This window comes from Cornus florida, unplaced genomic scaffold, assembly GCF_030987335.1.
Source record: "Cornus florida cultivar Cherokee Brave unplaced genomic scaffold, ASM3098733v1 CherokeeBrave_3.0.0_Hap2_scaffold_242, whole genome shotgun sequence".
Classification (NCBI taxonomy): domain Eukaryota; kingdom Viridiplantae; phylum Streptophyta; class Magnoliopsida; order Cornales; family Cornaceae; genus Cornus; species Cornus florida.
Genome location: NW_026775741.1, coordinates 22501 through 34459, shown reverse-complemented (window position 1 = coordinate 34459; position 11959 = coordinate 22501). Strand labels below are relative to the sequence as shown.

The window sequence follows — 11959 nt, the reverse complement described above, 5'->3', positions numbered from 1 at the left end:
GGAGCCGGATGCTGGATAATGAGATTCTACTCCACCCAGTGGCGCGAAAGCAAGAATAACTCTCAAGTGATTTCCAAGTAGCAATCTCCTGATAGACCGAGAAGCAGATGCAAAAAAGGCCGAGGGAAGAGTTTAGTAGCCATATCCATCCAATGGCTATAGTTCACGCATGAAACCCCAAAATCAATAGATAGGCCAAAGATCCTTTATGACTATTACTTGGGCGGTTACGTCTTCCACCGGAATAGCTCAACGGAATACCAAGAATTGCTGCATCTCCTAATGCTCCTTCCTTTTTTCCAACCATAATCTCTTCGCGCTATGATACTAACCAATCCATCGAAATTATTAGGGCTTAACCAAATCAGCAAGTCAAGAAATAGGAAGAGAAGAGGGCGAGGCAGCTAGGCTACCTGCCGAATTGTATGTACCTGCCTCTGAGTAGAAGGGGCCATGTCCTCGGCTTCGGATGACTCCTCAAATAAGTTTCCAAGAGTTCAGTGCCGTTCCATCCATAACAACCTCTAATCATTCATCACGGTCTTCCAGCCTTACTCAAGGGGTGGATACGACCACATTCTAACAGCAATCTAGGTATAGGGCCGACTTTCAGGTTCACCATTGTCAACTCTTTCTCCATCTGACCACTCCGACGATGAGGACGACAACGCTTTTTCTTTCTTTTCAGGAGTGAAACTCATAAGCCCGCATTTCTCACACCGAGCCGAAGATCCTTGGCCTGAACTCACATGCCTCGAATGCCATTCTCCATCTGACCTTTCTAGAATGAATCAAAAAAGAGAGAGAAATCAAACAAAGAGCTAGCTAGTACAAGAAAGGGAGATTTTCCCCATCTGTTAGAGCAGTGAGTCGGTTCCACTTACACCAAAAGAACTATTTGAATTCATATTTCCTTAGAAGAGCATTGATCTTTCGATGAGAAAGCTCTATTCAGGCAATTGAGTCTTTCTACCAATGAATGAAGATTTGACCTAGCTACTCGACAGAACTGGCCTTTAGCTATCCATTGATCTGAGAATGAGGGAATAAACCTGACCAAGCACTGAACTGGAATTTCTCATGATCGACCCCTTCTTCCTTCTCTGCAGGCATAGCTCTCCTATTGTCCTACGCCCGCGTCTGGCAGTAGGAGAGGAGCGTAGCTTAGAGCCTTGACTTGAGATTCGAAAGCTACTATACTAGAATATGACCGCTTGGTCTATTTGGTTTCCATTCTACTTGTACATCAAATTTGATCAATCTGAACTACGCTCAAACAAAGATTCAAGCAAGAAATGCCTGGGTGTGAAATACCTACCATTGCATTGGATTATGGGTGACTACTCGCACGTGTGAAGGGGCGGTATTCACCTTTGTCATATGCCTACTCCTAGGCTTTCTATTCTAACAACCCCCCGCCTTGGCTCGAGAGCTTCGATTCCTACCCTTAGTGGTCAGTTCTCTAATCAATCTGCTGGGAAGACCTGGTCATATCCAGTTTTCATGTGTAGGCACTTCCTCCTTTTTCTCAGCTAGTGGCCTTCTCAAAGCAGTCTTTTTGGTTCTTCCCTCAGCCTTCCAGCCTTCTAAGGCTGCATTCCGCTATTCATCCTTTTTCTTCCCCTTTCTTGAATGCGCGTAAGGTCCTTACCAAGGAAGTGGGATTGACGGAGACAGAGACCTCATTGACGAATCGATCTTACATAAGCGATTCTGACAGATCAGATTTTCAAAGAAAAGCTCTTGCCAATGCCAATCTCTCCTCTTGCTCGAGAGGATACGATCTTAGGCGACATCCTTATATGACCTCAGGATAATACCTCCTGAAAGGAATTTGAGAAAAAGAAAGAGTTGCGTGAATAATCAGTGTGATTTGCAGTCACATTTTCTTCCTCATCCTCATCATTTAGAAGTCGAACATTCAGAAACATGGGATAGGATTTGAGATCGATTCTATGGACTATTTTTCTGAACTCCCAATCCATCTCAGGCTTAGAGCTTGACCTACAGCAGAGTAACTCAAAGACAGGAAAGGAGGCAAGGCTATAAGAAAAACCTCTTCGTAGACCATTTTAGCGACCTTTAACACACGTTATAGCCCTATTTCAGGGGATTTCCTATTGAGGTGTCCCTAAGCCGTTTTGATGCTTTTAGTATAGGCCTATGAAGTGAAGTCCATGATGTCTCTTTAAGTTCAGCTGTCACGAGCCAAGGTTGAAACCTCTTTTCTGACTAGAAAGCTCTCTGAACCAACGTTCTTGGAGGTGGCATTAATCTCGCGATATTGTGTCAGTGATTCCGATCTCATTAGCAGATTCCGCGGATTCGCCGGGCAATTCAAAAGCTTTACAAAGGAGCTTCTTCCCAAAAAAGAAAGTTCCACTAGAGCATGTGTTATTAATAACGCTAGCGTGACTTATGAGGCAGGAAGGATCAAACTATGATTTCCCCTATGATTGGGGCATTCGTTTGACTGGCATTGAGAAAGAGAGAAAATTGACGAATCCAATGTTTAATACGCAATTGTGACAGATGCTCTTTCTTTCGTTTTCGTTAGGTGCTGAACAAGTAGAAGCATCAGGCAGGTCGCACCTCCAGTGAGACCAACCCTATCCCTCTCCCTTGTGGATGGGTTGCGCCCGCTCTGCTTCACTGTTGTCAGTGCGTTAACAGTGTCCTGCAGGTAAGAAAGAGGAGCAGTATTCACATAGTCATTCCTTTCGATCACATTGCTAGGTTCGGGCAAAGCCAGCTTTTTCACTTCCGCCATTCGAGGGAAGCTGCGAGACCCCTTTCTTTCATTCCATTGTTGTTTCGGATAAGGATTTCGCCTCAGTCTTCGATCTCAAAAGGTTCAAGCTAGCTTCGTTCCTATCGGTCAATCCCTGTTGTGTATCTACGGGTGTGTCCTTTCTAATCGATATCCAGCTTCCGTGAGTCACATTCCTCTGCAAGTGACCTATCTAACACAAGCTTCCCTGTCATTTTCAAGAGCAGGTGCTGTACCTACCTAGGAAGTTTCGTAATTTCATTCTTGATCGAACGCTCACCCTATTCTAACCGAACCCATTCAATCAAACATCGGTCTTGTTGGTCCGACATTTTCTACCTACATAGAGCCTCACTGCACACAAACTATATGTCTATGTACCGCTGGTGCAACAGAATCAACCCCCCAACATGGATGGGCTTCACCCCTAGAGTACGGGGCTCCTATACAATCCCTTGAGATCGAAGATCAACAGGGTTTCTATTAAGGAAGATGGGGCAGATCCAAAAGTGTGAGTCAAATAGAGTCCATAGTGCTTCCATGTGTTTGAGATTACCCTTAGTGAAAGCTCGCGTAAATAGGCACGGAATCGCGCTTTTGATGGTTGTTTTTGGCTTCCATTTTGCGTTGTTTTTAGCTCGTACCCTTTACGCAAAATGAATCACCAAAATGCGTTGCAAATCAATCGTAGCGCTTACTTCAAATCGAAGAGCAAAATGAGGTGCGGTATCTCTCTTGTCTTATGTGTGTGATGGTACGCCTAAAGCTCCTGGAATCAATCTCCTATCCATTTCTTACTCTTTGTCACTTCACATCCGTAATTTCGCTCATTCCAATCTTCATTGTAGGGGGTAACCTTTGCATTTGATGTTTGAAATGTCGTTCAAATGCTTTCTCTTTGTTACCCTATTGTTCACGGAAATGACTATGAGGTCTTGAAGAATGACTTTGGTCAACCAACATATACAGAAAAGAGGCACCTTATAGGCAGCTTATTACTCTTATGGAAAACCCCTACACGGAGGGATGCACACATTCACTCACTGTGAGAGAAAAGCCGCACTCCTCGTTCTCACATGGATTGAAACAAGGGACCTGTTGAAGTCCTGACTGCCTGAGCATAGAAGGAAAGGAACTGTTCCCTGATTGAGATCCGGATTGGCGTGAGACCTATTAAGTAAAGGCACCACGACGACATTCTCCTAAAGCCGAGCTGCCTCTTCACTAAAGAAATGCTCTAAATAGAGAGAATCTGGATAAAGATTGAAAGGACGGAGACGGGCAGAGCGGAGATCTTGAAAGCGAAACGAATTCATAATGAGAGAGGGCAAAGCCTTTCTGTTGCTTATTTTGAGAAGCTTTTGCATCACTTTTCTTGGCTTAGTATCTCCTCATTCCCGCAAACGCCGTGTGCGGTTCAAGCATCGTATCGACACGAAAGAAGGGGTCTCCTCTTCTGATTGAGATGTGAACTGACTTTCTATCTACCACAATGCCCGCAAGAAAATGATCAGTCAATTGAAAAAGTTCATTCTAATATAGCTGTCAAATGACTAATTATCCTTCAATGTTCTTCACTTTCCTTTTCTTGCTAATGGCGCAAATATGAGAATCAGAGCTTAGGTTCGGTCACATTAGGGTTCGGCCTAGCTCTTCGTTTCCCCGGGTGAAGTGTTTTTGATGCTACTGTTCTGAGCTTCTGTGATGCCAGTTATGAGGTTCATGTGCTGGGATAACTCACCAGACAATCTGAAGGGATGTAGAATCTTGCACAGAAAACAGTGGAATAGGGGTTCTAAACCCCCGATTCCTATTATCTAGTTTGGGATGAGTCGGACGGACTGATTCTTCAGCCAACATACCTCTAGGGGCAAATATGACATATTTTTCTTTCTTCTTGTTCCATTGGATTTCCCTTCAGAAACATATTATGCAATTGGTCAACCGATTCCCATATTGGTTTTGTTAGGAGCGACTTTCTCTTCCCCGTTCTCTAATGCTGTTGGGGCATGTACGTGAGATGTCTTGAGAGCGTGCATCCCTGGTTGATGTTCCTGTTCTTTCTTTAGCTTCTCAATATCAATAGTGTGCGCATATTCTTTCTTGGCTTTGGGGATATATCTATATAGATATATCTGTCTATCCGCCTTCTCTATTAGTTGTTTCATCGAATCAAAATTTCACATTCTTGGTCACTTCAAAGCTACTTCGCTCAGTCAAATGCATCTTATAGTAAGGGACCTCCACTTTATGAGATTCTTGGGCAGTTGGTTCGATAACCATAGGGGGAATGGAAAGGTGAAAAAACATCTTCTGACACAGTAGTTACAGTCAGGATCTATTTCAAGTTGACCCCAGTCCTTCACTTCCGAAGTTCAGACCGTAAACTAAACAGACTTTTTTAGCTAATCAGCATTTCCTCGATAGCCGTCTTCTCATCCTGGTTGACCTCTTCTAAAGAGAAAGCTTCCTTTTTGTTGAATCGGGTCTGTTAGAAATTGATCGAATAAGGTCACGGAGGCTAAGTTGGACCACTTTAGACGGCAAGGCAAGGCTTACCACATTTCCATATTCTATTCCTATGATGAGAGGAGGGGGAAAGCACCGTTAGGTAGTTCCTGAAGAATACCCTGTGCATTGATGGGTGGGGTTAGGATCCTTCCATAGATACAATATAAGAAAGGCCGGTTAAAGTTTCTAAGTCTCATAGCTCACCGGAGCTAACCTGACAGTAGCTAGATAAGATAGCTCGTGAAGTGCGCTTTCCTTGATTAAGGGACCCGCCTAATCCTCTACCCCTGGAATTACAGCTCGCCAATCACACCTCGCGCACCTCTTATAGGCTGGGTCAGCGCTTACCCTCTTTTTCGTTGTTAGACGGTTGCTTTCTCAATCCACTAGCTTGACTCGAACTTATAAAGGCTCACCACCACTTCTACAGTAAGTCAATTCTTGCTTAGCCTTAGCCTACTGCATCAATAAGAATGACGTCCAAATACCTTCTGGTGTGGGGCATTGGAGTCACAATGAAAACTGTGAATCTGACTGATGGAATCGCTAACATACGTGCGTGCAAGGCTTTCTGCCTCTGGTGCACCAGCGGCTAATAGACTTATAGTTTGTGTGCAGTGAGTGATCCATTTTTTCATTTCTTCATGAAACCCCCCAATTCTAGCTAGTTCTGAGAGCCGGACCACCCCGCTTCGCGAAGTCTCTTTCTGAAGGCACTCGTCAATACACTTTGCATGAACAAGACGAACCATAGGAAGAAGCAGTTTTACCAGAAAGAAGTGTCGAAAGTGAGTTATATCCACATGGGGATACGGGACGCGTGTCTAGTTCTCATTGTCAAATAAATCCGCTTCATATTCCTTCTGTCTCCCGCAAAGAGATTTCTCATACTCCCACAATTCAAAATGACTAGTCTTAGAATCGAGTTGGACCTTTGATTCATTAACATCTCTTTTTTTGAATCCGCAGAAGGTCAAATTAAGGTTGCTGTTCCATTTAGTGAAGTTATTTCATTGTAATTAGATAGACCTAACAAGAAAGGAATCACGCTCTGTAGGATTTGAACCTACGACATCGGGTTTTGGAGACCCGCGTTCTACCGAACTGAACTAAGAGCGTTTTCTTATCACAGTAGATACGACTGTAAAGAAGGATGCTTTTTCCCAATACATCTTGCATGCATATAGTCTCATAAAATGAAAGATTATGTATGTCCAATTTGAATCGATCTCAATGGATCCCTCGTGACTGCCCAGAGGAGAAGAACAGGATTGGAACCCATGAGATTTTGGACCCAAAACAAAGTCCAAGCTGCACTACATCCCTTTCAATTGGTCGTGAGTGTCATTGTAGAGAATCCCTGCCCTGTTTTCCACATAGTTCTTTCCTACCGACAAGTCATCTTTAGTAATATGCATGAATATATAGTAATAAGAGATCTTCTTTCTCCTGTTTGTTGTACTCTTTCCATTTCTGCTTTTTGGTCTTTATTGATTTAGATACTCATCATCATCCCGCCGCTCCTACTAACGCTTACTTACTTATAAGCAATAAGGGTTCTAAATAATCAGCCCTTTGAATAAGCGAGGCTTTCCCGATAGAAAGATTTGCATGCGACAGAGATCCTAATTCCGTGTATCCGGTTAAGCAACAAGCCCTGCCGCCAGCGCTGTAACCCGGACAAAAAAAGTGAGCGCCTAGCGCGAAAGGTTGCTTTACTAATATGAGATTGGCGCCTTATTCTTTCTTGCTTGTTAGCGCTTTTTCAATAAGGGGCGGAGCTTGAAGAAGCGAGCCTAGAGTAGCAGCCTATTACGTTTTTCAGGCTCCTTTGCCCATTAGTCAAGCGCTTTACGTTTCATAGTAGAAAGTCGGGATTTGATGCTATCCATGAAACCGAAAGAAACACAAAAAACCAGTGCCGTTCGTATAGATCGAGACTTTTCGCTTGATTCTTTACTCATTCCATACTGGGAAATCATTCGAGAAACACTTCTGTATATTTCTTTCTCAATGATATCCGACGATCAAGACAATTCCCGTGAAACTCTTTTTTTTCATAGAAGTGCATTCAGATTTTCTTACGAAGCAAATAGCATTTCCTATTGATTTGTCCTCTCTGGACTGGACCTATTCTGATTCTGAATTATCCGTCGCTACGCTGTTCCCAAGGGCTAGCAGAATCGAAATAGCGAAATTCTTGGGTCATCTCAATGGGTTCAGAAACCACACGTTTCTCTGGATCATCATAGCGTACTTCCACATATCCGCTCAGAGGAAGGTCCTTTCGTAATGGATGACCCTCGAAACCATAATCTGTTGATATACGGCGTAGATCCGGATGATTGATGGAAGAAACACCAAACATATCCCAAACTTCTCGCTCCCACCGGCCGGCTGATGGAAATGGACTGACTACCGGAGATATTCGTGTGACTTCGTCTGCACTGGTTTGTACACGAATGCGTGAGTTATACCGAGTACTCAGTAAATTATAGACCACTTCAAATCTGCGTTTTCGAGAAGGATAATCAACTCCGCAAATCTCGATCGAAACTTGAACCCTTGTATAGGTATGCAATTTCAGAAAGCACAACAATGGAAATGGGTAGTCCGTATTGGTATCAGATCTATTCCCATGTTCCGATCTTTCCATTTTTTTGACCCATTTCTTGGGTAAAGTCCCCCAACTATATTTGAAAATGAATTGGTTATCCATAAAGATAAAGAAAGCTTTCTTGTAGTTCCGCTTCTTGCTCGAAAAATGAAGTCAAGACTTGTCGGAAATCACCGGTTGGGTTGGTCCGACCAAGAAAGGCATGGGAGTGAAGGAGCGTTGCTTGGGCCGAGTTAAGTAAAGACTGGCTGCCTATAAAGATCCCTCACTGCACACGAACTATATATCTCTCTCTTCATCCCATCAAAGACATCACTCAAGCTTCAGCGGCTTTCTATAAACGAAAGAAAAGGCCTTGCTTGACCTATCTTACTGATGCGGGGAATACTATTCTATATTCCATTATCCACACCTGCCAAGGTCTGGAACGGACTGACTTCATTGGCGCAAGATGGAAAAAAACGCATTCTCCTCGGTTCCAACCGGGCTCCCTTCCAAGCTAGGGCTCTTTGGCTGACCAACCCACGAACGAAGAAAGGAGTCCACTGAGTTTTCTGCTACCTATATGATGAATTCGAATGAAAAAAGACTCTCTCATGAGCTGTTGGTTCGCCCGTGAAGCTTTTGATTTACACCTCAGAACGGGAATGAGTAGTACCCTTGATTCGAGAGAACTCCTCGCTGGAAAAGATGGACCAAGCTACTAATGGGAAAGCCAGACTCGCCGGGGCTATTTACATTACAGCAATAGGACTCACTCTCCTAATCTCAAGGAATTAAGGGTCAAAAAGTGTAGTTGATCTAGAAAGGAAGAGGAGTCTGGTTGCCAAATACCACAGGCTTCAACAACTACTTTGTTCCCAAAATCCAAGGTGTGGTGCATCCAAGGGCCACCAAAGAAGGTATAAACTCCCCCTACCATTATAACTATACTCCGGGAATCATTAGAATAGGAGGTTTCGTTAGATGGATTACAGACCCATGCCTACTGAGTAGGTCACCGAGAAATGACTTCATTCCAATAAAAGACATTTTGTGCATCAAACACATTCATAGAGGGAACTTTCAAACAAAACAAATAAGTCAGAAAAGGTTGTCATAATCTGACTCAAGTTAACCCTAATCTCTGGCAATTCCTTTGTCTTAACAACGACTTTCAATCCCTATCCCGGGGTGCTACCTATCACAGCTTGAATCATTTGTTTTTTCCTTCTTTCGTTAAGGGCATCTTTTGGGTATCGCGCCATCCTCTGCTGTAGTCTCGAGGCTCTACAAGTCATTCAGCTTAATGAGCTCTTTCCGAGCACTCTATCAACAGGAGGGAGGAGGGGGGATCTGTTCGAGTTGGAGAGGCTGACGCTTCATAACAAGAGGCTCCTCAAGAATAAGTAGGGGTGTGTAAGGAACTTGAACGTTCGGACGAGAGGTGGTCTGTAAGCACCACCACCAAAGAGATCAATGTATAAGGAGCAGGTCCCGGTCCCGGCCTTAGCGGCTAGCCTAGCCTTTGAAGTACGGACCCCATCACAATGGCAAGGAAATCGACCGATCATGCGAAGAAAGCCGCACGTACCAATATCAAAAAGAAGCCTTGTGTAGCGCTAGTTAGCGCGGCGCGGGAACTTACAACTAAACGGGATTCTTCCTCTGTGGTTAAACAATTCGACCTGGTCGAGCTTTCTTTCGCTCTTTCATCCTTCGCTACGGAATCTATTGTTTGATTTCGGGTACTTCTCGATCGAAGATCCCAGGATTAGAGCCGGAGAACGGGCTCCACCCGCAGGGGTCGCTTAGAGAGGTTCGGTCAGAGAACCCCAAAAGGAAGGGACCGGTTGTGAGGTCCCAGTACCAGACCAGTGGATCATGGTTCCACTTCTCAACTTCTATCTATCTTTGAAGGAGACAGCTACAAAAAGGCATTCCCGTTGTGATGAAAATAGATGTGATGAATGTGACCAATGCGACAATGATAGATTCGCGTAGATAGATGATAGACACTTTGGCTTAGATCTTACTGATCGACTCACAACTCTGGCATCCGCACATTCACCTCCCTTTCTTTCAGTGGGAGGACTTGAATCAGAAGCACAGCGGGTGGGCGCAATTCATATTAGGGTTTTGGGGTTCGACGAGCAAGCTCTAAAGTGAGGAATTTCGCATTGATCAATAGGCTGATTCAACGGACCGCCCTTACTTTCCTTCATCTAGAAGGGGTCGCCCTTATGTAGGTCTAAAGATTTTCGGTTAGGCTTATTGAATGGAAAGCTAGCCGACTGGTTTGGCTATCGGAGCTCCTATACGCTGACCGCACCCCGGTCTGTATACTATATACACCCCTTCGCGACCAAGAATGAGAGAGATGAGGCTAGCATCAAGATCTCCGGGGACAGATCTCCCTAACGGTCAACCATTACCACCCTGTACGACCTACTTTCCTTGACTTTTATACCCGAAAAGCGCCTTTAAGGTCTACCTTTTAGCCCTATGAAACAGAAGGGAGAGTTGGTCCTTGTGATGTGAAAGGGCGACTAATAAGGAGCGTGCTCACAAAAGGAAGCTTAGCGAACGACTGAAAGGATAGACGCCTGCCGGCGATGCTTCATAAAGAGATTATTCTACGGAGGAAGGGGATTGAAGGGAACGTCATGATGCGAAAGTTCCCAGAGGAGAGCTAGGGGAAGGCTATTAATAAGAGAAAGAGCTCACAAGGAAAGGGAATGTTGAACAAGTGCCAGAGTCACTCACTTTCTTCTCTACAGGAATCCTTTTAAGTCAAAGTTCTTTAATAAGGTTCTATTTACAGAGTAGGAGATATTAAACATTAGCGAGCGCACTCGTACGGACTAGTAAAAGGACTAGTAGTAGTTGTCTCATGTTGCCAAGCTTTTTCGAGATCTCACGAATAAGATAGCTCTTTTTTGATAGGCTTTCACTCCTGGGGTGAAAAGGAGCAAGTAGAGAGCGGTAGATTTATGTGAAGCAGACCAGCAGACTCTTGAAGCCTAACCACCTATAATGAATTCAACCTTTACATGGAATAACTATTTACTAGTGAGAATGCTCTGTCTCATGATCCAGGTGCGGTCATGAGATCCACCAAAGAGTTTAAACTCTACAAGTTAGCAATAACATTGATTAAATCGAGTCATAGTATAAGGGGACCGGCCCCACATTCAAGGATAAGCTCCACAGTTTGACTGCATTTAGCTGCTGGCAGCTTTGAAGGGGTAGTAGTGGCAGAATTGGCTTCGACTGATCCATGGATAACCTAAAGCTTCCAGCCCAAGTAGGTTTTGTATATGTAATATATATGGCTTTCAACTCGATCAAACAGGCCAAATTCACACTCCTCATAACAGAGTCCACTAGAGGCAGGAGGCAATTCATAATAAACGAAAAGATATAGCGTATATCCGATGATAGATCAAGTCTATGAGACGGGCAGATTTTGACATGTAAGGTGTGAAGAGCCTTCACAATCTTCTGCGAGGTGACTCCTAGGTGTACGCCTAAAGGAAATCAGAAAAGAGAGCTTGAATTTCCCCTTCAGCAGGGGCTGTTTCAAGGGTTCCAAACCTTTCTCTAATATAAGGTAAGGTAAGCTTGTTGACTCAAGAACGCATTCTCCTCTGGCCTTCGCAAATCCAGAGTTTGGTTGAGAAACATTTCTCAATATTGCACGCTTGTTATATTTGTTTATATAGTTCAAAAAGTATAACTAACTGAAAGCGTCCGTTCACGTAGGTTGTTTGTAGTTTTCTTGCAATAACGGATTTGATTAAAAGAGATTGGGTTGGTGTTCAGTGTACCTTATTAGAAGATCTAAAATCATGCTTTTCATTCCAAGTGAGATGCCCAATAGAAAAGGAACGAGGGGAAGAATCGACGAGGAATCTAGAACATCAAATCGTGAATTCAAAAGCGTGACGAGAATTCTCAACTCGAAATGTTAGAAGGTGCAAAATCAATAGGTGCCGGAGCTGCTACAATTGCTTTAGCGGGAGCTGCTATCGGTATTGGAAACGTCCTTAGTTCCTCGATTCATTCCGTAGCTAGAAATC

The 11959-nt window shown here is 43.9% G+C and overlaps 2 protein-coding genes and 1 non-coding gene across 3 annotated transcripts in view; 1 reads left to right on the top strand and 2 right to left on the bottom strand.

The window, feature by feature from the left end:
* Positions 1-1372: 1372 nt before the first annotated feature.
* Positions 1373-8999, bottom strand: LOC132290442 (NADH dehydrogenase [ubiquinone] iron-sulfur protein 3). Its single transcript, XM_059790092.1, has one exon. It carries the CDS (start codon positions 7998-8000, stop codon positions 7428-7430), a length of 573 nt encoding a protein of 190 aa, XP_059646075.1. The 5' UTR covers positions 8001-8999; the 3' UTR covers positions 1373-7427.
* On the bottom strand, positions 6327-6400 carry TRNAW-CCA (transfer RNA tryptophan (anticodon CCA)). The gene has a single exon. It is a non-coding gene; the product is annotated as a tRNA-Trp (tRNA).
* A 2813-nt stretch (positions 9000-11812) lies between the features above and the next one.
* The window catches only part of LOC132290444 (ATP synthase subunit 9, mitochondrial), a 464-nt gene continuing 317 nt past the window's right edge, over positions 11813-11959 (top strand). Inside the window, exon 1 of the mRNA XM_059790094.1 lies at positions 11813-11959. This exon is cut by the window's right edge and continues 317 nt beyond it. Coding sequence (XP_059646077.1) covers positions 11845-11959 — 115 coding nt within the window. The 5' untranslated portion in view covers positions 11813-11844.